Here is a 23,789-nt window from a genome sequence, read left to right as displayed (position 1 = left end):
GCTTAAAGAAGAACTCTGCTGATGAAATTGTAAATTCATCTGTTACCATATTTATAAAGAGGTTAATGAACAGCTGAATCAGTTATCTGTGTGTGCTTCTGGTTTTGATGTTTACAACAAACTTTAATACAAACTACTGTTTATTCTCCACACGTCAGCAACATTTTACTGGGCTTGAAGATTAGAAGGCCAGTCACACTGAGGAAAACGTAATGGTGCTGGAACTGCCTTGTTCTTTTTAAGAATTATAAAATGCTGAGTGTGGATCAGAGGAACTGTCAAAGCTGCTTTATGTTCATGTGTTAAATAATTTCTTTTCTCAAGGGAAAATGTGTTCTTTTTGTGTTTGTTTTCCCTTTCTAGGAAGTTATAGAAGCTATTGCTGAATGTGCATTTAAGACATCTCCGTTCCCTATACTCCTCTCTTTTGAGAATCATGTGGATTCGTAAGTAATTTAGATTTTTGTATAAATGTTTTTTAGTCAGTGATGTCCAATTTCCCATACTTATGAAGCAGAAGTTTCCTCTGGTCTAAAAAAGTCTTTTAATCTCTCCCTACAGTAGGTTGCTGCTAGCAGTTTCCCTGCATGTTAATTGTTGATATGGTTTATTTAGTTAGTTAGTTAGTTAGTTAGTTAGTTAGTTAGTTAGTTAGTTAGTTAGTTAGTCCAATACACAATAATATACAATGAAGCTTATAGATATATAGTGGAGATGATATATGAGATATAGGAAAGACAATAGGACAGGGGACGGAAGGCATTCTAGTGTGCTTATGTACGCCCCTTACTGACCTCTTAGGAATCTGGAGAGGTCAACCATCCTCCTCCTTCCGCCCCAATTTAATTCTTTCTACTTCATACTATTTGTAAGATAGAATCGTTTTAGAACTGAGCAACATTTAAAGTGCAGTAGTAGAGCTTCTGTGGTGCAGTGGTTAGAGTTCAGTACTGCAAGCTACTTCTGCTAATCACCGGCTGCCAGCAGTTTGGCAGATCAAATCTCAGTAAGCTCAAAATTGACTCAGCCTCCCATCCTTCTCAGGTTGGTAAAATGAGGACCCAGATTGCTAGGGGCAATATGCTTACTCTCTGTAAACCGCTTAAAGAAGGCTATAAAGCACTGTGAAGCGGTATATAAGTCTAAATGCTATTGCTATAGTAAATCAATTTCTTTTTTTATATTGATAAAATTGATAAGATATTGATAAAATTGAACGGGTCTAAAGACGGGCTACAAAAATGGTGGAAGGTCTTAAGCATAAAACTTATCAGGAAAGACTTAATGAACTCAATCTCTATAGTCTGGACGACAGAAGGGAAAGGGGGGGGCATGATTGAAACATTTAAATATGTTAAAGGGTTAAATAAGGTTCAGGATGGAAGTTTGTTTTTTTTTAATTTATATATATATATATATATTGGAGTTTCGAGTTTCGGAGAGGGGCAGCATATATATATATATGCTGCCCCTCTCCGAAACTCGAAACTCCAATATATATATATATATGCCGCCCCTCTCCGAAACTGAACACAAGAACAAGGGGCCACAATCTGAGATTAGTTGGGGGAAAGATCAGAAGCAACGTGAGAAAATATTATTTTACTGAAAGAGTAGTAGATCCTTGGAACAAACTTCCAGCAGACGTGGTTTGTAAATCCACAGTAACTGAATTTAAACAGGCCTGGGATAAATATATTTCCATCCTAAGGTAAAATACAGGAAATAGTATAAGGCCAGACTAGATGGACCATGAGGTCTTTTTCTGCCGTCAATCTTCTATGTTTCTAGTAAATGACTTAATATATTGGGGGGGGGGAGTCCATTTTGCCCAAGAGAAAAGGAAGAATCTGGTTTTCCAGTGCTGGCAATTGAATACAATGCCATCATTCAGCAGGTTGCAGTAGATAAGATCCATCAATAATATCTGAGGTTGTAGATTTTTGCCACAGGTTAAAAAAAAAAGTAGATGCTAAATTGTAGTGTAGCTCTTTTGCATGAACATTTCTAGTCCTCCCAGGCATTTACTTGCGAAGGGAGCACTTGCAGCATACCCCAGTCAAACTAAGTTATTATTTTTTCCAGAGCTTTTGGTGTATCTATGTTCTATACATTATTAAAATGACCCTTAATTGGGTAAAATGGTACATGATAGGACAAGTTTTGAACTACAGTGCATCATATGAACTAACTAACAGAACATGTCCCAAGTCCAGAGTCTATGATTTCCGAGGGAATGGATTTTGTGAAAATTGTGTTTGCTTTAGTGTTGCTTATAGCTGGGCAGTCACTGCACAGCAACATCAGTCACTGCAGTTTGCACAGCCACTGCAGCCACATGAGCTTCATTTTTAAAGCTCTATGACAATTTCCCAGCCACTTTCATAATCTCCCACTTCCTTCCCAGTGCAGCAAAGCAGCCATTTCACTGCCTGTTGAGAAGGGCAGAGAAAGGAAAGGAAGGAAAAGGGAAGCCTTCTCAACCTGTACCAGGTGCAAAAAAGGGCAACAAGAATGATAAAGGAAATGGAGCACCTCCCTTATGATACCAGGTTGCAACGCCTTGAAAGACGGCATTTAAGGGATGACTTGATCGAAGTGTATAAAATCATGCATGGATAGAAAAGGTGGATAGAGAAAAAATATTTTCTCTATCACACAATACCAGGACAAGGGGGCACTCCCTAAAGCTCATAGGTAGGAAAGTGAGGACAAATAAATGGAAATATTTCTTCACCCAGAGGGTCGTTGGTTTATGGAATTCACTTCCAGAAGAGGTCGTGACAGCTGTCAGCCTTGATAGCTTCAAGGCAGGATTAGATAGATTCATGGATGCCAAGTGTATCGGTGGTTATTGAAGTGGATGTCCCAAGTGTCGCCTCTATGTTGGTTGAGGCAGACAGGATTCCCTTGAGTACCATTTGTTGGGGGTCAGGGGAAAGGGAGGGTCTTGCCTTCTCTTTCTGCTCAGGATCCCCATGGACAATTGGCGGGCCACTGTGTGACACAGAATGCTGGACTCGATGGGCTTTGGCCTGATTCAGCATGTCTCTTCTTGGGTTCTTATGTTCTTATCCACCCTTCTGCTTCTCTCTCTGCTCATGTGGTATCTTTGGCCTACACAACCTTTCCAACCCATGTGATACCTCTCACTCGTTTACTATTCCAGAGACACCCACATGCACACACACCCTTGTTCCCCTCCCCACCTAGCAGCCACTACTTAATATCCTGTTGACTTTCTCCCAGCAAGCTTCCTACAAGGAAAATAAATGGGAAAACTGACAGGAATTGGAGGGGGGAGGGAGGGAGGGAGGAAGGAAGGAAGGAAGGAAGGAAGGAAGGAAGGAAGGAAGGAAGGAGGAAGCAAGAAGGAAAGGAGGAAGGACACGGCTCACATCTACAGCAAAAGGAAATGGATCTTAATATGTGAATGAACGAGCTTGGACTTAAGGGAGAAATCATAGAACAAATTGCATACCAACTTGCACTGATGATGCTGTTTAGCTGGGTAATGAAATGCCTACAAGCAAACAAACAAGCTCAGAGAGCCCACAGGACTCAGCAGTTCAACACTAAATTACATATATTCTCTTCTATTGGAAGTAGATCGATATAAATATTTTTAGGAGTATGTAGATGTGAAAATAATTTTCTGAATTCTCTTAAGCACGTCGTTTCTTGTATGTATATGGCAAGTTCATTTTTTTCCTTTTATCACTATTAATTAGAAACTACAAATGAGAACCTTTATTGTGCTGAATAATGTAAAAATGTGGCAAGAAAGCTGTTCTGTGAAGTCAAATTAATAACGTAATGACTTTAGAAGACTGAATACAATTTAGGATGATAGGATCGGAAAATTATACCTCAATATAATACCCTCTAACTAGATGAAGAGGTCCTCTTCATCTAGTTAGAAGGTAGTATTATATTCTCCATTTCTAGCATTGTAAAAAAAAGTTTAATTTCACAATTTATTTCACTTTTAGCCCTAAACAACAGGCAAAAATGGCAGAATATTGCAGGTTAATATTTGGAGATGGTTTACTGATGGAACCACTAGAAAAGTATCCAGTAAGTACCTTCTTATTTGTTTAGGTTTGTTGACTGTTTGACTATATCAAGTAATATTTAATGTAGAAATTTAAGTTTCTGTGGTTTCTTCCTATCTTCTAACTTAATGAATTTCTTTATTTATGGGGAATGTTTGGTTTTATTTGTTTGTTCGTTTGTTTGTTTGTTTATTTGTTTATAGACAATTGAGGTGTATGATTTCACAAGAAAAAAAATGTAACAGGGATTTATAAATGGAATCTTTTTGTAGTTGTTTTACTTTATATTTCCCAAAATATTATTTGCTTGGTTTGAGGAGCACAAGAATTGTATCAAAACTGTAAGAAGGTATATTCGGATTTGTTCTGTTTTGTTTTGAAGATTTGAACTGATTCCTAAGCAGTCTCTTAACCTTATCCTATCCATACCAAGTCTACATGTGAAAGCTTAACAAAGACTGTAATCTTCTTTGTAAGCTGCTCCAGCAAAAATGCTTCAATGTAATTTAAATTCTTTTGGTGGTTGAGTAGTTTTGTGTCCCAGGTGGAATCAAACACATAAAGCCAGGGAGGTATAACAACAGCAAGTGGTGTTTACTAGGATATTAAAGATTTTTTTTAAAAAAAATAACATGCATATCAAGTACATTCTGGTGATGCTGGTTTCTCCAGATCTCCCTTTGCTAAACAATCGTCTTCTGCCATTGACAAGTGAATTGTTAATGGTATCTCACATATAAGGGATCTTGTTCTGTGTAGTCACTTAAGAATCCAGTCTTATTTTTGCTGCTCAAATATTCATAGTACAGTAACAACGAGACAGCTGATAATAAATATTAGGAATGGCCCTGTTAGATCAGGCATAGCATTATGTTTACATAAAATGATCAACCATATCTCTTCACAAAGGCTACATTTATTGACAGAGAGGGAATAGATTTCCTCTCCGATTACTCCATAGCTGATATCCATAGTATGTTGCCTGTGATATGAAGCTAACAATCAGCCAACAGGACTAGTACGCTCAAGGTAGCCCTATCTTCTATGCACCTGTTTAGTTCCTCTTTAAAATTATCTAATATGATAGCAGGAAATTCTCCGTACTGAAGGAGCGGGTCCAGCAGTCACATGGGTTGCTCATGTCCAATCCGGTGGAACTGAGCCTAGTATTAAAAAAGCTTGCCGGATCCGCCCCTTCCTCAGAATTCGCTCAGTTCGCATATCCTGCGGTTGTATGTGATAGCTCGTTCAACATTCTAACACCTTCCCTTCGATCTTTCCTTCAAAAAAGTAGTAAGATTTATTGTCTTTATTGTATTACTTGCACTATTTGCGCCAGCCGTTTTAAAAGGAAAAAAAAATAAAAGCGGCTAGGCTTTTTTACTTGGGAGAAGTTGCGGTTTCGTTTTCCCCCGGCGGTTTTGCCGGTTACGATTCCTGCGGCCGCTTGTGGATTCTTCTAATCCCTTGGCCTGGAGGTCCTGGTGCAAGTATTTATTATTGGATTATTGCTTAATTATTGTATAAAAATATATTTAAGGGCTTAAAATACCTCCTGCGGAGTGGGACGCCTTTAGTCTCCTGGACTTAGTCGATCGCTTTTCCCCTTAAGAAATTCTACGAAGCGATTTTTTGGCGCGAAGGCCTTCGCGCCCTTTCTTAAAATATCTAGGCCTCTCGTGTTGGCCTTCTGCCAGCCGCGTAGGCCTCAGTCCACCGCGTGGATCCGGGAGCGGGCCTTGGGGGTCCCAGGCTAAATTCTCCACCGGCCTAGCCTCCAACCAGAGTGCCTTGGTTTTACTTAATTGCAAAGTTTAGGGAGGCTGGCCCCGCTGGATTTGGGGGCACGAACTCTGGGTTTGCCCAGATTGTCCTCACGTCTCAGCAGCTTCGAGGCCTCGAAGCAGGATCCATTCCTCTTGGGAAGTCCTTGAAATCTTCTCCTTTTAATTTAATTTTTGGCTCAGCCTTGTCTTCTGTTAATTGTCAGACTATGGCTACCTTTCCCAAGAGAGGCACAACTAAAGGTCCCAGAGAGGCCAGGCCTACAGGCGATGAGATTACTAGTATCCCCCAGGCCTCTTCCTCCTCTTCTCCAGGGGCCCGCCCCTCGACCAAGGTCACCAGGGCCGAGAAGAGAAGGGACCTAGCCCTACAAAAGATTCATGATAAATCAGCAAAACGTTTGAAAGTGCAGGCCCAAGTAATCAGTAGTCAAGACCCACCAGAGGCCTCTAGCCTGCCTCCTTCTGGGGTCCCTGTGTTATCTCTGGATGAGCCAAACCTAGACAGACCCCAACCTAACCTATGGGGCATAGGTCCAGAGGAACCAGATATTATGGAAGATTCCCCCCAGCCAGGATCCTCCCAGGCCTTTAGGGATTCTTCTGCCATTTCTACTGATATTTCCAGTTTACCTCCTGAGTTCCAATCTATTTTTGCTGTGTTGTCCAAAGCCATTGATGCCAAACTCTCCTCCATCAATGAGCTTCCTTTACCTCTTCCTCCTTCTCGTTCCTCCCGCCCCTTGGGTTCTTCCCCAGCGGTCAGAGCTCCTATTCAGGATGACTCAGAGTCCTCCCAAGATGAATATGAGGATGTAGAGGAGGATGAAGACCCTTTCCAGGGCTTATCTGAGGACGAGGAATCCCAAATAAAGGTCCCTCCTCCTATTACTATTTTCCCTTCTCAACTATTCAAATCTCTCCTCCTCAAAGCTAGAATTTCTACGGGATTAGCGGCCCAGGAGAAACAAGCCTCCACTTCCACTGATCCCCCGGAGGAGAATTTACCTTACTTCACAGAGGAACAGGAGGATAACGAGGTAATCCCTATGCCTAAATTATTTAAAGATGCCTTACTTAAACAGTGGGAATTTCCAGCCTCTGGCCTTAATCCCTCTACCAAGGACAGAAAGTTGTATAAACTCTCCTCTTCCTATGAAGAGCTTCTATCTTTTCCCAAACCAGATGAACCTGTCAAAATTCTTCACTCGGCAGCGGCTGTGCCAGGCGAGGCGGAGGAAGTCCTCCGTCCAGAGGACAAGCGCATCGAGCAAATGCTCAAAAGAGGTTTCTCCGCTGATTCCTGGGCCATTAAAAGTTCTGCAGCAGCCTCCTTCTTCTCCAGAGCCATGCTGCTGTGGCTTCGCCAACTTCAACAGCACATTCCTCCAGATGACTTGAGAGGTCAACAAGACTTCAACAAGGTCTTTGCAGCTGCCCAGTACGTGGCTGATGCCACCTTACAATCTACTAGATTTTCTGCTAAGTCTATTGCAGCCTCTACAACGGCAAGAAGACTCCTATGGATTCGCCCTTGGCAAGCGGGAGTTCGCCAAAAGTGGCAGTTATCCCAGGGCCCCTTAAAGCGCGACCTTCTCTTCGGTGATCTTCTGGATCCTCTCCTCACGGAGACCACAGACAAGAAGAAGGTTTTGGGCCCAACCACAAAAAAGGTTACTAAAACGCAGTCCTTTCGTCGCCCAGGGCGCCAGCAAGATCAAGCGGCTTCCTATCAGAGATCTCCAGGTCAGTATTCCCCCCGCTTTCGTTCCCAAGGTAGGAACTCCAGGGGTAGAGGTTTTCGCTTCCAAAGGGGAGCTTCCTCTAACAGGGCTTCAAAAAAACCTAGATGGTAATCTTTCCTCCATTCCCATAGGGGGTCGCCTAGCTCATTTCGCTTCAAATTGGCGTCTCACCTCCAAGGACCCTTGGGTCATTGACACTGTTCAAACAGGTCTTCTTTTAGAATTTATTTCTCCTCCCCCTAAACGTTTTATTTCCTGCCCTTCGCCCAGGTCATCCTCAGATTGTAACCGTATGGAGGAGGCCATTTCTCATCTATTGTCCATTAGAGCCATTCAGCCGGTCCCTTCCGGTCAGAAGGGCCTAGGTTTTTACTCCATCCTATTTATGGTTCCAAAGTCCTCCGGAGGTTGGAGAGCCATTTTGGATTTAAAGAAACTAAACCTATTCATCAAATATAGGAAGTTTAAAATGCACTCCTTGTCTTCTATTTTGGCCGCCATTCACTCGGGAGATTTCATGGTCTCCTTAGACCTCACTGAGGCCTACCTTCACATTCCTATAGCCAAATGCCACAGAAAATTTTTACGTTTTTCCTTTCAAGGCAGACATTTCCAGTATAGGGCGATGCCATTTGGCCTTTCCTCGGCCCCTCGGGTCTTCACAAAGCTCTTGGGGTCCCTGGCGGCCTATATCCGGGCGTCTCCCATCCACATTTTATGTTATCTTGATGATATTTTAATTCATGGGAACTCCCTAGAGAGAGTGAAATCAGACCTTTCTGTCACCATGTCAGTCCTTCAGGACCATGGGTTTTCCATCAACTTTGAAAAAAGTCACCTCCAACCTTCCACTTCCATTCCTCACCTGGGAGCCATTATTGATTCAAAATCTTCCCAGGTTTTTCTCTCTCCCGAGAGAAAACTCAGTATAGTGGAGTTAATTTCTAACATTTTATCTAACCCTTCAGTATCCATAGTTACTCTATCTTCTCTTTTGGGGAAGATGGTGTCATGCATAGGCATCATTCCCTGGGCTCGCCTTCATGCTAGGGAACTCCAGTGGCTTCTGTTGCCTTTTCAGAGATCGGGGCACAGCAACTCAAATCGACGCATTGTCATTCCACTGAGTGTTCGCAGATCCTTCAAGTGGTGGAAGTCTCCGGCCATGGACAGAGGATCCCCGTTCAGGTGCCCGGATCAATTTGTCATCACCACAGATGCCAGTCTATCGGGATGGGGCGCCCACGCCCAGGGGATGATAGCCCAGGGCACGTGGTCCCCGGAGGAAGCTTCCAGGCCAATAAATTGGCTAGAGTTAAGAGCCGTCTCCCTGGCTCTGAAGCATTTCTCTCCTCGCATCCCCAACCGGCACGTTCTCATTCTCACCGACAACATTGCCACAAAAAGCCATATCTGCAGGCAAGGGGGCACGAGATCCAAGGCTCTCATGAGGGAGGCCCTCAAGCTGGGCCTTTGGGCGGAAAAACATCTCCAGTCGCTCCTAGCCGATCACATCTCGGGGAGTCTCAACATCCAGGCGGATTGGCTATCCCGAGCAACGATAGACCCAGGAGAGTGGAACCTCCATCAAGACCTGTTCCATCAAATCACCCTCAGATTCGGCCTACCAGTCCTGGATCTCTTCGCGACCAATGCGAACGCCCAACTCCCTCGCTTCTATTCCAGATTTCCATCCCCGGGAGCGGAAGCGATCAATGCCCTCCGGAGTCCATGGCCTCCAGGCCTACTCTATGCATTTCCTCCAATTCCAATCCTCCCGGACGTGATTCACAAGGTCCTCACCGAGAGGGCCCGAGTAATCTTAATCGCCCCTCATTGGCCCCGCCGGCCCTGGTTCGCAGATCTCCAACAGCTGTCCGTCCAGGACCCTTGGCGACTCCCCGTTTCGGGGGATATGCTGCGGCAGGGGGCCTCTTTCCATCCAGACCCGGAGTGGTTCCACCTCACCGCCTGGCTGTTATCAGGAGAGATTTAGAGCTGCGTGGGCATGACCCTGATTCAGTGGAGGTCATTCTAAAGGCCAGAAGGGGCTCGACCAATCGAATCTACGACCACACGTGGTCCAAGTTTCACCAGTGGTGTCTTCAGGAAGGTCTCTCCCCTCTGTGCATCCCCATTCACAGAATTATTTCCTTCCTTATGCAAGGTTTCCATAAAGGACTCTCCACCAGCACCCTCCGGCGTCATCTGGCAGCCATTTCATCTGTCCTAGGGGGCCCCCGCAGACAGCCTCTCCGATCCTTCCCTGAAGTTCAGGAATTCCTCAAGGGCATAGCCAACCTCAGACCTTCCAGGGTCCACAGGTATCCATCCTGGGATTTGCCACGGGTTCTCCACTCCCTCACGCAGGCACCATACGAACCCCTAAAATCGGCGTCCCTCAGGTACCTATCCTTTAAGGTAGCTTTCCTGGTGGCTATTACCTCTGCCCGACGCATTTCGGAGCTGGCTGCCCTCTCAATCAGGCAGGACCTTTGCCAATTCCATCAGGACAAGGTAGTCTTGCGACTGGACCCCACCTTCTTACCCAAGGTCAGTTCCATGTTCCACAGATCTCAGGATATTGTCCTACCTTCCTTCTGCCTCCAACGAGACCATCCCTTGGCAATTAGATGGCACACCCTGGATCTCACCAGAGCGCTGAGAATATATATCCAACGCACAGGACCCTTTCGGAGGTCAGAAGCACTTTTTGTAGCCTATCATCCCAGAGTCATGGGGGCCAAAGTGTCTTCAACAGTAATAGGCCGTTGGATCAGAGGGACTATATCTAGGGCCTATGAGTCGGCCTCCCTCTCAGTTCCAAGGAACATCACTGCGCATTCCACCAGGAGCGCAGCCACCTCGGCCGCTTGGGCGACTCAAGCCCCGTTGGAGGAGGTCTGCAAAGCAGCCACTTGGGCCTCGCCAAATTCCTTCATCAGGCACTACAAAATTGATTCTTACGCTTCAGCGGACGCTGCCTTTGGCAGAAGGGTACTCCAATCCGTTATCTCACACGATAGCAAGCTAATCCCACCCTAGGGACCATCTATTGGGTATGTCCCATGTGACTGCTGGACCCGCTCCTTCAGTACGGAGAATAGGCGTTGATTGCTTACCTGAACGCCTCTTCTCGTACGGTGAGCGGGTACAGCAGTCACTTCCCGCCCTTGTATGTGTCTTCTTTACCTTTCTATCTCTTTCTTCCTCTAACAATGAGAGTTGAACACTACAGAGCTTCACAACTGAGCCTAGTCTATGGATTCGCGAATTCTGGGGAAGGGGCGGATCCGGCAAGCTTTTTTAATACTAGGCTCAGTTCCACCGGATTGGACATGAGCAACCCATGTGACTGCTGTACCCGCTCACCGTACGAGAAGAGGCGTTCAGGTAAGCAATCAACGCCTATTCTACTATATAATTTAAAAATCCTGTTCTGTACTTATGTATATGCATTATCCTACATTAGCAAGATGCATTAGCAGAGATTTCCTTTCACTTATGATACAGAGTACCACCTGAAGACATGAAAAAAAATTAATTAGATACATAAAGTGACCATAGACAGAAAAACAGGTTAAATTGTCTTTTGTCCCAGGAGATAAATAGCATAAAGGTGGGTAAAAGCAGTACCACATGCTTATAAGATGTGGTTTAAAGACACCAAGAAAAGGAAATTAAAAAGCTAAAGCTTTTTTTTTAATCATCATGACTACATGCCTCATATTTTATAGAGGAATCCATATAGCCCAGTACACATTTTGTATGTTGATATTACATTTTTAAGTTTAAAGTAGTTTATTAAGCAAGAGTGATAATAATGGTAATCCCATAAAAAAGTTCAGTGAATATCTGCTGCCATTAGAGGTTCAAATACAGTACTTTCTAACAGAGTGAAAGATGGAAAAGTATCATTGCTAATGGTGTGGAAGGCATATAGTCGGGGTGAGCTACTGCCTGGATGGGGGACAATGCAGTGGGGTAGTGAAAATGGAGCTCTACCCCAAAGCACCCAATTTTCACTGAAAGATGTTGTAAGAAAATTCAGGGCGTCTTGCATATGCCACGCCCACAATGTGGTAGTAAATATTTTGGTAGCCCTTCACTGCATACATTATTATTGTTATGTGTGTAGAACAGATATGTGGCATGTTGCAGTAGATGAACATGTAACAGCAAACATTTAGAGAAAAATAATCTTAAATAATTAATACAAGTAAGTGAGGATAGACTTTGTTTAAATAATATTTTAAGTTAAAAGACAGGGAAAAGTAAATACTTCTCAAAAAGGTTTCTTTGCTAACCGCCTATCTTTCCGATCAGCTCGAACGTGGAATCCCACTTCCTAGCCCAGCAGAACTGATGTACAAAATTCTGGTGAAGAACAAAAAGAAGTCCCAAAAGTCTGCGGATGGGAGTGCAAAGAAGAAGCTTTCAGAACAAGCTTCAAATGCCTGCAGTGATGCATCCAGTGGCTTTGAACCCTCTTCTCCAGGAGCGGGTAAAAAATAATGGAATGCTGCTTGTTCTAAATCCCAGCCATTGATTCGTCTGCTTAATGTCGTGAATACTAACAAGCAGCCTTTAGAGAATCCCAGGATTGAATTAAGGACTTTCTGTAGGCAAAGCAAGTGCCCTGCTACTTAAACTAAAATGCTCTTAGGAAATGCAGAGAGGGCTGGGAGCTCCTACTTTGCTGTCATTGTGTCTCAAAATTTGAAACAACTATCATGAGCCTACTTTGAATTTTAATGTATCTAGAAAACAGTTTCGTGTACCAACTAGGCGTAGTTTGAATGGTCTTAATGTTTGAGTGGGCTAGCAAATTTGCTTTTCAAGAGGAAGTAGAAGTCAGAGCCCTAGATACCAGGTGAAACATTGGCAGTGCCAATTGTGACTATTGCCCACAGTTTAGGCTGAGCGTAATCCAGGGAGGGTAGGATGCGAGCCTCATGGTTCCTGCCAGCCTTACGCCAATGTGTCTGACTCCCTGCAGTCTGTTTCCATGACAGCAGCATCCTTCTTTTTATGTCATACGTATCAGTATTGCTCTCAAGTTCTCACTTGTTAGCATCCATTCAGAAGGATGCAGTTGTAAAAAAAACAAACCCCAGCTTTTAATATCAACTCTAGGAGCTGCCTGCTTATAGTAGCAGAACGGTGCCTGTTTCAGTTTATGAAGTTTTCTGTGCCAAGAGGCACACTTCAGTTGCTCAGAAAAATAAATACCATTTATTTCCTTTTGCTTCGTTATCAAATTATTTTGGAACATTTTAGACCAGTAATTTGGTGTATTTTTTTCCTTGCTTCACAGCATTCTCATTTCATCAAAGAAATGCGTTGTTTTGGGTTTTTATTTTACTCCTTCCCCCACTGAGCAGGAACTACTATACTTAGACTGTAAGATGTGTGAACTATAAAAATAAATGAAAGATGGGATTGCAGATCTTTGATGTCATCCCTTTATCCTGATACCACTTTATCTCTGCTGAGAAACAGATTCTTTGGAAGGTACAGTATATGGCTGCAGATGTCATAGAACCCATTCAGCAGCATTATATCAATAATCAGCTAAGGAATGCAGTTGTCCTTTTGTTATAAGGAACTTAAGCTAAATTATCCCTTTCTCATTTCACCTGATTTGAAATGAAGTGTTTCTGTGGGAGTGCACGGCTGCTAAGTCAGAAATCATTTTATCTCAGCTGCTTTACTTGAGGAAAGGCATTAAGCATAAGACTAAACTAAAAATGCTTTGAATATCAAATGTTGTGGGTTCACCACAATTGGTCACGAAGAGACCAATTACCTGTTTCATTGTAAAAGCATTTTGCATAGTCGTGTTCAGTCACTGTAGTAATTGAATAGATAAAGTGGTGATCGGGATAAAGAGATGACATTAGAACAGATCTGTAATCTCCAAGTCCAGATGATAGTTCATAAAGGTACCCTTATGTTACAGCCCTGTCCACCTCTACTCCTATTTCTACACCTACTCCCACACCTCATCCCATTCCATCCCATCCTACCTTTCAAATAAAAGCGGAAGTAGAGTGTAGTAACAACCAGAATGTTTAAGCCTACTACTATTCAAGCACTCATATATAACTAAGGCCTGTTGCATCAGTCATGTAGCACAGGGAGTTTGCTAAATAAAACGATAGCTTTTGATAATGTGGAAGCAAGTTTACGTTGGGTGATATTTATTATTTCTTCTGAAATATATGCCCTTTAACTGTTCGATATAAATATATTGTGTCCATCTGATGGAGAATTGAGAAGAACTATACAGTTTAATTCAGAAAATTTTGGCCTTGAACTGCAAAAATTCTTTCCACTCCCTCGCAGACTTTGAAGTAGTGTAAATTATAGAACTTTTATGGCTTCCATAATTGATTCCACACCAAGATATTTCCATGACTCTCAGATTTGTAAAGGGAGAGGGGGGACTTAGATTCACCAGCTACAGCAGGGGTGTCAAACTCAAAGCCCCAGGACAGATCCAACCTGCAGAGTGCTTAGATCTGGCCTATGGGGCCACCCTGAAAACAATGAAGGACTGGCCCGCAGTGCCTCTGCCAGTGAAAATGGAGCTCGGGAGGTCCATGGGCAGAGGGATGCAGAAGGCTGTCACCGCTGAAAATGGACTCTTGAGAGACTGTGTTCACTGACAGAGCGCTCGGATCACCAGAGGCACCCTTGACATGAGTGACATCAAGCTGGCCATGCCTGCCCTGGCCACGCCAACCCGGCCCCATGAGGTCAAACACATCCCTGATGCAGCCCTCAATGAAATTGAGTTTGACACCCCTGAGCTAGAGCATGCACCCCCACCCCACAATGTCTGGATTCCAGAAATGAACGAGCACAGTATTTCTACTTCCACATCAGTCTTGATTTACCATCCTCTTTCAGCATTTCAGTGTGTATGTGGTATATGTGGGTGTGGGTGTATTATTGTTTTATCACTGTTAACCGTTGACTATTTTGAAAATGCCATACTTGATAGCTGCTCCAATATTACAATTCTGGATACTGTTCAACAAAACGAAGCAGTCGAAAAATAATACAAAAGTAAAATCTCCCTATCTGGATAGGGAGTCCCTGCTCATGGTCACTCATGCCCTTATCACCTCGAGGTTCGACTACTGCAATGCTCTCTACATGGGGCTACCTTTGAAGAGCATCCGGAAACTGCAAATTGTGCAGAATGCAGCCGCGCGAGCAGTCATGGGCTTGCCCAGACATGTACATATCTCTTCAACACTCCGCGGTCTGCATTGGCTGCCAATTGATTTCTGAACTCAATTCAAAGTCTTGGTTATGACCTATAAAGCCCTACATGGCATCAGCCCATGCCTTCTGCCGCATGAATCCCAGCGATCGGTCATGTCCCACAGAGTCGGCCTTCTCCAGGTTCCGTCAACTATACAATGTCATTTGGTGGGACCTAGGGGGAAAGCCTTCTCTGTGGGGGGGCCGGCCCTCTGGAATCAGCTCCCCCCAGAGATTCGTACTGCCCCTACCCTCCTCGCCTGCTGTAACAGTCTTAAGACTCACTTATGCCACCAGGCTTGCGGCTATTAGATTCTTGCCCCCTACCCCAGTCAACAAATGTGTTGAGAGAATACTGAGCAAAAGGAATGACTGTTTTTTATGGATTTTTTGGGTTTTTTAGACTTTAAATTAATTAATTGGATCTAAGATACTGTATATTGTTTGTTATATGTTGTGAGCTGCCCCAAATTCTCAGAGAGGGGCAGCATAAAACTCGAATGAATGAATGAATGAATGAATGAATGAAACAGCTAGTTAAAAAATATAGAACCCTCGCTCGTTGCGAGGGTTCCGTTCCAGGACCCCCCGCAACGAGCGGGTTTTCGCGAAGTAGCGCTGCAGAAGTAAAAACACCATCTGCGCATGTGCAGATGATGTTTTTAACTTCCGCAGCGCTAGCGAGGAGCCGAAGATTGGGGGCGGCGGGGCTGTTTTAAAACGTCGCCGCCGACATGGGGGGCTCGCTAGCACCCCCCCGAACCCCCAACCCAGGTTTGGGGGGGTGCTAGCGAGCCCCCCATGTCGGCGGGGACCTTTTAAAACACCCGCGCGGCTTTCCAATGAGTCCCGAAGACACGTCTTCGGGACTCATTGGAAAGCTCCGATCGTTTTAAAACAGTTGCGCCGTTCTCCGCTGACTCCTAAAGCGGGGTGCGAAATGACTTGGAGGAATGGGAAGCTGAAACCGGCCGATTTGGACTTCCCATTCCTCCAAGTCACTTCGCCGCTCGTGTCCTGGCTAAACCGGGCAGCAGGAGACAGGCTTTGAGTTTTGGCTACGGGGCGAGGGAGTTAGGAAAGTCCTACTTCTCCCCCCGCAGCCAAAAACTCAAAGCCTGTCTCCTGCTGCCCGGTTTAGCCAGGACACGAGCGGCGAAATGACTTGGAGGAATGTGAAGCTGAAACCGGCCGGTTTCAGCTTCCCATTCCTCCAAGTCATTTCGCACCCCGCTTTAGGGCGACAGGCGGTGGGCTGGGAGCCGCAGGCGAAAGGAGCTCAGGCATTGTTCTCCGGACCCCGCCCGCTCAGCCCCGCGGCGGCCCTTTCCCTCTCCAGGCTGCGGGCAGGGTCCGGAGAACAATGCCCGAGCTCCTTTCGCCTGCGGCTCCCAGCCCACCGCCTGTTGCCCGGTTTAGCCAGGACACGAGCGGCGAAATGACTTGGAGGAATGTGAAGCTGAAACCGGCCGGTTTCAGCTTCCCATTCCTCCAAGTCATTTCGCACCCCGCTTTAGGGCGACAGGCGGTGGGCTGGGAGCCGCAGGCGAAAGGAGCTCAGGCATTGTTCTCCGGACCCCGCCCGCTCAGCCCCGCGGCGGCCCTTTCCCTCTCCAGGCTGCGGGCGGGGTCCGGAGAACAATGCCCGAGCTCCTTTCGCCTGCGGCTCCCAGCCCACCGCCTGTCGCCCGGTTTAGCCAGGACACGAGCGGCGAAATGACTTGGAGGAATGTGAAGCTGAAACCGGCCGGTTTCAGCTTCACATTCCTCCAAGTCATTTCGCCGCTCGTGTCCTGGCTAAACCGGGCAGCAGGAGACAGGCGGTGGTCCGGGGGGCGCTGGCTCTCGGCGCTTTCGAGCTGAGTGGACTCGGCTCGAAAGCGCCGAGAGACAGCGTGGACAGGCCCGTTCCTTGGCGCTGTCTCTCGGCGCTTTCGAGCCGAGTCCGGGAGCGAACTCGCTCCCGGACTCGGCTCGAAAGCGCCGAGAGACAGCGTGGACAGGCCCGTTCCTTGGCGCTGTCTCTCGGCGCTTTCGAGCCGAGTCCGGGAGCGAACTCGCTCCCGGACTCGGCTCGAAAGCGCCGAGAGACAGCGTGGACAGGCCCGTTCCTTGGCGCTGTCTCTCGGCGCTTTCGAGCCGAGTCCGGGAGCGAACTCGCTCCCGGACTCGGCTCGAAAGCGCCGAGAGACAGCGTGGACAGGCCCGTTCCTTGGCGCTGTCTCTCGGCGCTTTCGAGCCGAGTCCGGGAGCGAACTCGCTCCCGGACTCGGCTCGAAAGCGCCGAGAGACAGCGTGGACAGGCCCGTTCCTTGGCGCTGTCTCTCGGCGCTTTCGAGCCGAGTCCGGGAGCGAACTCGCTCCCGGACTCGGCTCGAAAGCGCCGAGAGACAGCGTGGACAGGCCCGTTCCTTGGCGCTGTCTCTCGGCGCTTTCGAGCCGAGTCCGGGAGCTCGAAAGCGCCGAGAGACAGCGTGGACAGGCCGTTCCTTGGCGCTGTCTCTCGGCGCTTTCGAGCTGAGTCCGGGAGCGAATTCGCTTCAGGACTCAGCTCGAAAGCGGCGAGAATGAACGGCGTGGGCGGGCGAAGGGCGGACGGCAGCGAGGAGTTTGCGTGGGCGGTGGGGAAACTCCTCGCTGACGCCAGCAAGAGGGGGAAGACCCAGGAAAGCCACCCAGCAGCTGATCTCCCGGTTGCCATCTACGCATGCGTGCCCATAGAAAAAACGCACGCATGCGTAGATGGTATTTTGACTTCCGGGTTAAAAAATCGCGAAGTACCCTGTTCGCAATGGTTGGGGACGCAATAAACGGGGGATCACTGTAATGTACATGAGCCAGTCAGCTAGAGCTGAAAGCTTGTTGAAGAAAGAATATTTACATTAACTTTTTATGGCTTTCCATTTCTATTGTGGGTTTTTACGGTTTTGATTATTGTGATGTTATTTGCTATCCACAGTCAATAGGACTGAGGTTGGAGAGCTGAAATTGAAGGAACAGCTGACCAGCCAAATCAGTGAATGAATAAGAAAATAAATAAAATCTTCCTAAATTCAAAAGGGAAGGATGCCATCTGACTTCTATATTCTGAAAATACAGAAACTGCCACCAAGAGTTCGATCAATCTATTTTTATTATAGCCACAGACCAGCATTGAAAATAAAAGCATTAAAAGAGGTCATATCATCAATAAAAGGCCCAGAAACCTCAACAGAAAAAGAGACTCTTAGCAGGCCTTCCATAGACATTAACTGTGGCAAGGTGTAGCTGGTCTTGTGCCACGGAGCCTGACAAGCACCTTTAAAAAAAGGCTAACCATGTCACTAAGATATTTACTATTAGACCAACTTCCACTATATGTCATGGCTGATCAAAGACATATCTGTGAACGAGCAGAGGGTGAAGTCAATTTTAGGGTGTGTAGGATAATATGGTGTGTTTATATATTGTATATGTGCGAATGTCTTTGTGCATGAATCTGGTAAAGCTATAAATAATGGAAACAGTCTTTGCATTCCCATCTCAGACAGAAATGAAGAACCAATTCAATCATCAATGGAAAATAAAACTTTAGCTAAGGATCTCCATAATATTAAAAAACACAAATGTGTAAGCAAGTCATGAAGCTGGGGTTTTTTTTTATTACTGGCTTGCTTGTTTTAGTCATAGAAGGCACTATTTTGTTTATTTGCCTCATAAATAATTTGGAAGGAAAAAATCTGTGCAGTAGTCTTGTGATAATGCATTTGCTTTGAAGCGAAGGTATGTTTATAAAATATGTGTGAATATTGGCTGACGTCCCCATTAAAGATTTCTCTTTGCCAATTAAAATATTGCAGGTGAAGCAGAGATGGAGAGTGACGAGGATGACGACTATGATGATGACTGCAAAAAATCATCAATGGATGAAGTAAGGAATGAATAATTTTAGAGTATAAATTGTCCTGGTGTGACATGGAAACAGTCTACATAATTATCTGCATGAGTCAGTATTCTACTGCCATCTTGTGGATAGTAAGAACCAAAACATAGCTGTAGGTAATATGGCATATTTTTTTTCCTGCTAACGTATGGAAGAGATTTCCAGTTTACGTGAAATTATTTGAGGCATATTTAGCCCTCTGCTTTCTGGAATCTCCACACTTCATTCTCCTGTGCTTTATTCATATGTAGAAAATGTCTGGCTCCAATAATATGAAAATACCCATTAACTTATTCTTTATTTTCATTGCTGTCTTTGAGAGAGACAAAGAGAGAGTGGGAGAGAGAAATTACCCTAATACATGCACAAGCATAATGTCATAGAATTACATAATATTTATATGTAAGTTACTTAACTTGGTAGTAATCAAGAAAGGTAAAATTGTAACTGAAATGTTGTTGGACACACGCTTGTTCAAAAGTCCAAAGCAAGTTGAGGCCCTTCAGATTTCTTTATAGCTGTTGGTAAATGAATTTCCAATTATAGTAATTTATTTGTGATCATAATAAAGAAATTATTATAATGGTTGTTGTGGTGGCTCAGCGGTTTAGTTACTGAGCTCAGGAGCTGGAAAACCAGCAACTCAGGTTTGAGATCTGAGTGCCACATGATGGGTGAGCCCCCATCCTCAACCCCCTTCTGCCATTCTAGCAATTTGAAAGCATGCAAATGTAAGTAGATAAATAGGTACCACTACAGTGGAAAGATAATGATGCTCTGTGATATCATGCTGGCCATGTGACCATGGAAATGTCTTTGAACAGAGCTAGCTTAATATCCTTGAAACGGAGATGAGCACAATGCCCCATAGCTGATTACTAGTGAGGTAAAATCGTCAGGGACTTCTTTATCTTTACCATAACAATATGCAGAGGATCCATTGCTATCGTCCATCCATTGATTTCCAAACTCTGAATATATGTCTTTAAGAAATAGAAAATTTAGTCTTCCAAGACTCGTATATGAAATAATTTCTGTCTATAACTTATTGTAGCATATAATCAGATCATATAGACCACTTTCTCAATATTTATTTATTGATTTGATTTGATTTATATGCTGCCCCTCTCCGAGGATAGTCAGTTAAAGCTGTTCTTTTCTTCTTTTAAAAAGGCATACTGTATAAAAGTCTGATATACGCATACTTTTATTAATACTTGTTTAAATCTAGAGTAATGGAAAAGGTGGGCACCAGAAAGGCTTCCTGTTGATATTCATGAACGGGGCATTCCAATTCTTTATTCCATGTCTCCCTGTCTAATTTAGTATAATCAGCAACCATTTGCAAATAATTTATGTAGACTTCTTTATTTTGGAAAGAGCTCGCTCAGTCCTTAGTGAGAGCAGATGTTGAAATATATAGGGATGCTGCCCCATATATGCTCTGTTTTATTTCTTAGGGCACAATTCTCTAAATTTTCCAGGTTGGCAGCCCGGAATGGGGGAGGAGTAGGGAAAGAGGGGATGGTTTTGTGGAAGAGGCAGGTGTGTGTGTGAGCACAAGTTGCTCATGCGAGTAGGGCTGTGAGTCCCCACTACATTCCTGCGCACCCAGTGGTGGGCCAAGAGCCAGAACGCTAAATTGCGCTTGCTTCCACGGCTCATAAGTTCTTGCAGGACCAGCGCAATTTTGCTGCTGCATATGTGGAGGAAGCAAAATTGTACACGGAGCCGCAGGTAAAACTTCACTGAAACACGGGCGCAATTTTGCTACCTCCATAGGTGCAGCAGCAAAATCGCGCTGGTCCCGCAAGAACTTACGAGCCGTGGCGGCGAGCACAATTTAGCATTCCAGCTCGTAGCCCATCGCTGCACGCACCCCAGCCAGCCCCTAACACGGCTTGATTATGAAAAAGCTGTGGCCCAATAGTGTGCTGTGGCCCACAGATGGAGGATCCCTGGCTTAAGGAACTGAATTAACTCCACAAACCTGAGTATATAAATCAAATAAGTAAGGTAGGTAGGTAGATAGATGATAGATAGATAGATAGATAGATAGATAGATAGATAGATAGATAGATAGATAGATAGATAGATAGATAGATATCAATAGCACTTTGACTTATATACCATTTCACAGTACTTTACAGCCCTCTCTAAGCAATTTACGGAGTCAGGATATTGACCCTAACAATCTGGGCCCTCATTTTGCCCATCTTGGAAGGATGGAAAGCTGAGTCAACTTTGAGCCTGTGAGATTTGAACTGCCAAACTGCTGGCAGCTGGCAGCAGTGGAAGTAGCCTGCAGTACTACATTCTAACCACTGTGCCACCTATGTGTACTTCTACATCATATTTTAAATGATTTGTTTGTTTCAAGTTTCGTATCTCAAGTTTTAGGATGTAAATGTGTTTCTCTGCCTTTGAGGCATGGAAACATTGCATTTCACTCCTCTGGAAGGTCATTCAGTCTTCTCATTGAAAAACATTCTGGTTTTAATTTTACTTTAACTCTGTTCTAGGGAACAGCTGGAAGTGAGGCCATGGCTACGGAGGAAATGTCAAACTTAGTCAATTATATACAGCCTGTAAAGTTTGAGTCATTTGAAACCTCTAACAGTAAGTATGTGTATTATTCACTTCTTACCATTTACTGTTGGTTGGGTGTAGCTTGTATCATCAATCTTTTTTTCTATTTCCAAATTATATATTGACAAGTTATATAGTGCCAACTATTGGTTAATAGTGGCTTAGTTTTCAAGCTACATGGAGATATTTTGGCAGTTCCTCTGTGAAGAGTGAAGGTTTCAGTTTTTGTAAAAGGCAGCTTTGAAATCTAGCAACTTCTTAAGGAATGCTTTCACTTACAAACAAACAAGCTGAACAGTGTAAAAGGGGAGAGAAGTCCTCTTCCTCTCAGTTTAAAGAGTGATAAGATGTGCAAGATGGGTTTATGTTCTAAGTATTTTTTTTAAAAAGCAGTACTGTGGTAGTGTTGTATTATGCCACAATACCAGGAAGGCTTAAATGTTTTAGTTTTGGCTTGATTTAGGTTGCTTGTATTTTCTGCAAAATATTTTCAACTATCGGCACAACACAGGGCAAGAATGCACACCTTACATTGTTTTTCTTAGTTTTAAATCACTGATTAGAAATTAATGGTCCATGCTTAAGATTTCCAGCTGGTTATTGTTAAAAACCACTTTGTTGGTAACACACATGATTACATTTTCTTACTAAGAGCAGACACCACTTGAGACCATGTCCTGTTTCACTTCATTTGATAAAGCAGAGAATTGTGTCATCTGCTGTTACTTTTTTGGGAACTCTGCATCCAATGAATTGCAGTGCTCACTGCTGCTAGGAATTATGGCTTCCAGTACTCTTTCTGTTAGGCAGCCTGTGATATTTACACTATGTTCTATTTGCTTTCTCAAAACATATTTACAGTTGAATGAATTTATTATTGGTGATGGGTGGGAATGATGAATCACACTAATACGACTCTGGACACATGTTATTATTTGCTTTGGAAGATCATTGAATAAATGGATGGATGTAAAAGTTTCATGTGGTATTTCATACTGGATGGGAGTTTGGGGAATTGTGACACCCTTATGTCTGAAAAGCAGAAAATTGAAGAAGGCTAGTATTAAGTGCCAATTCTTTGCCTGTATCATCTATAATCTTTTATTAGCAAATTCTTTTAAATTTTTTCTTTTAAAAAAGAAAGCTAAACATGAATAAAAATACTGTATTTTCAGAGTGTAAAATGCACCTTTTTACCCACCAAAAGAGGGTGAAAACTTGGGTGGTCTTATACACTGAGTATAGCCCCGCCCAGCCACACAAAAAGTAATTTACCTCCTTGCAGCAAACAGCAGTAGAGTCTGAGTAGTACAAGCCACTGATTATCTGCCTCCTGACATCCAGCTGATTGATTGAAGTTGCCGGAAAGCCCATGCTAAAATGAAAGTGAAACTAAACTTGCACAGAGATAACAGAGGCAAATGGCTGCAGGGAGAGGCAAAGGCTGAAATTGGCTGTTTGCTTTTTGCTGCAAGGCGGTAAGTCAATAACTATAAATGCCTATAGAATGTTCAAATTGTTAGATTTATTTTTTTAAATTGCTTTATTATTGTTTTAGACAATAACAAAATGAAGAATCTTTTTAAAATAAATGGTTGATCTGAAGAGGCCCCTTGCTGTTGTATCTTCTTTTAAATAGCAGAGAATACTTTCTGAAAGCCATATCAATTTTAAAGATCTGTAAAAATATAATCTGAAATGTCCTGTTTTGGTATTAAGTATTAGTATTAAGATAAGGCAGCTGAATTAAACGCTGACCTAGTCATGTTTGGAGTAGATCTATTTAAATAATTGGGAGGAGTAAGTGTGATTACATTTAAGAAAACTTTCTGGGATTAATATACTGTCATAATGTACATTTCTCCAATTCTTTGCTATTTCTATGCCTCAGACTCACATGCACAGTAATACACAGCAAATAGTGTATATTATCTGTGATGTTTGCTGTTTGGCAAATCACTAGGAGGCAGAGGCCTTTTTTCCTTATTTACTTTGCCCAAAATTAAGGTGTGTCTTATACTCCAGTGCATCTTATACTCCGAAAAATATGGTAATACTGGTTTTGTACTGGGATATTTTTGCCTGGGATCACTGAGAGTGAGTTGGGTGGCCAATTACATTTTCTTAATAAATAAATATAACACAAGTAGAAGAAAAGAAAAATAAAGAAATCATAAATAGCTAAAATGACAAGAAACGTAAGAAAGGAAAAGGAAAATAAACCAAAAAAACCCTCAACAACAAAGTGGCTTCCAATATTTACAGCAATTATGAGAACAATTGTAAATTGATTCTAATGTTATGACACGATTCTCTTCTTTCTATAATCTATCCTGTCTAATCATCAAAATCATAGATTCATTTTGTTCTACTTTACACAAAAAGTTCATAAGGGGTTTCCCTAAAACTTTAATTACTT

General features: G+C 43.7%; 1 protein-coding gene across 7 annotated transcripts in view; it reads left to right on the top strand.

Annotated features, from left to right (window-relative positions):
* PLCB1 (phospholipase C beta 1) overlaps positions 1-23,789 on the top strand; it is a 535,828-nt gene that overhangs the window by 403,315 nt on the left and 108,724 nt on the right. For all 7 annotated transcript variants that reach the window (XR_011557370.1, XR_011557371.1, XR_011557369.1 and 4 more), the window contains exons 12-16: positions 364-446; positions 3,993-4,077; positions 11,911-12,088; positions 18,699-18,769; positions 21,304-21,400. Coding sequence is in view for 4 of the 7 variants with exons in the window: in XM_070732668.1 (XP_070588769.1) it covers positions 364-446; positions 3,993-4,077; positions 11,911-12,088; positions 18,699-18,769; positions 21,304-21,400 (514 nt within the window). In the remaining 3 variants the exon portion in view is untranslated. The remainder of the gene's footprint in view (positions 1-363; positions 447-3,992; positions 4,078-11,910; positions 12,089-18,698; positions 18,770-21,303; positions 21,401-23,789) is intronic.

Source organism: Erythrolamprus reginae, chromosome 1, assembly GCF_031021105.1.
Source record: "Erythrolamprus reginae isolate rEryReg1 chromosome 1, rEryReg1.hap1, whole genome shotgun sequence".
NCBI classification, from domain to species: domain Eukaryota; kingdom Metazoa; phylum Chordata; class Lepidosauria; order Squamata; family Dipsadidae; genus Erythrolamprus; species Erythrolamprus reginae.
This window is presented reverse-complemented; position numbering and strand designations above follow the sequence as displayed.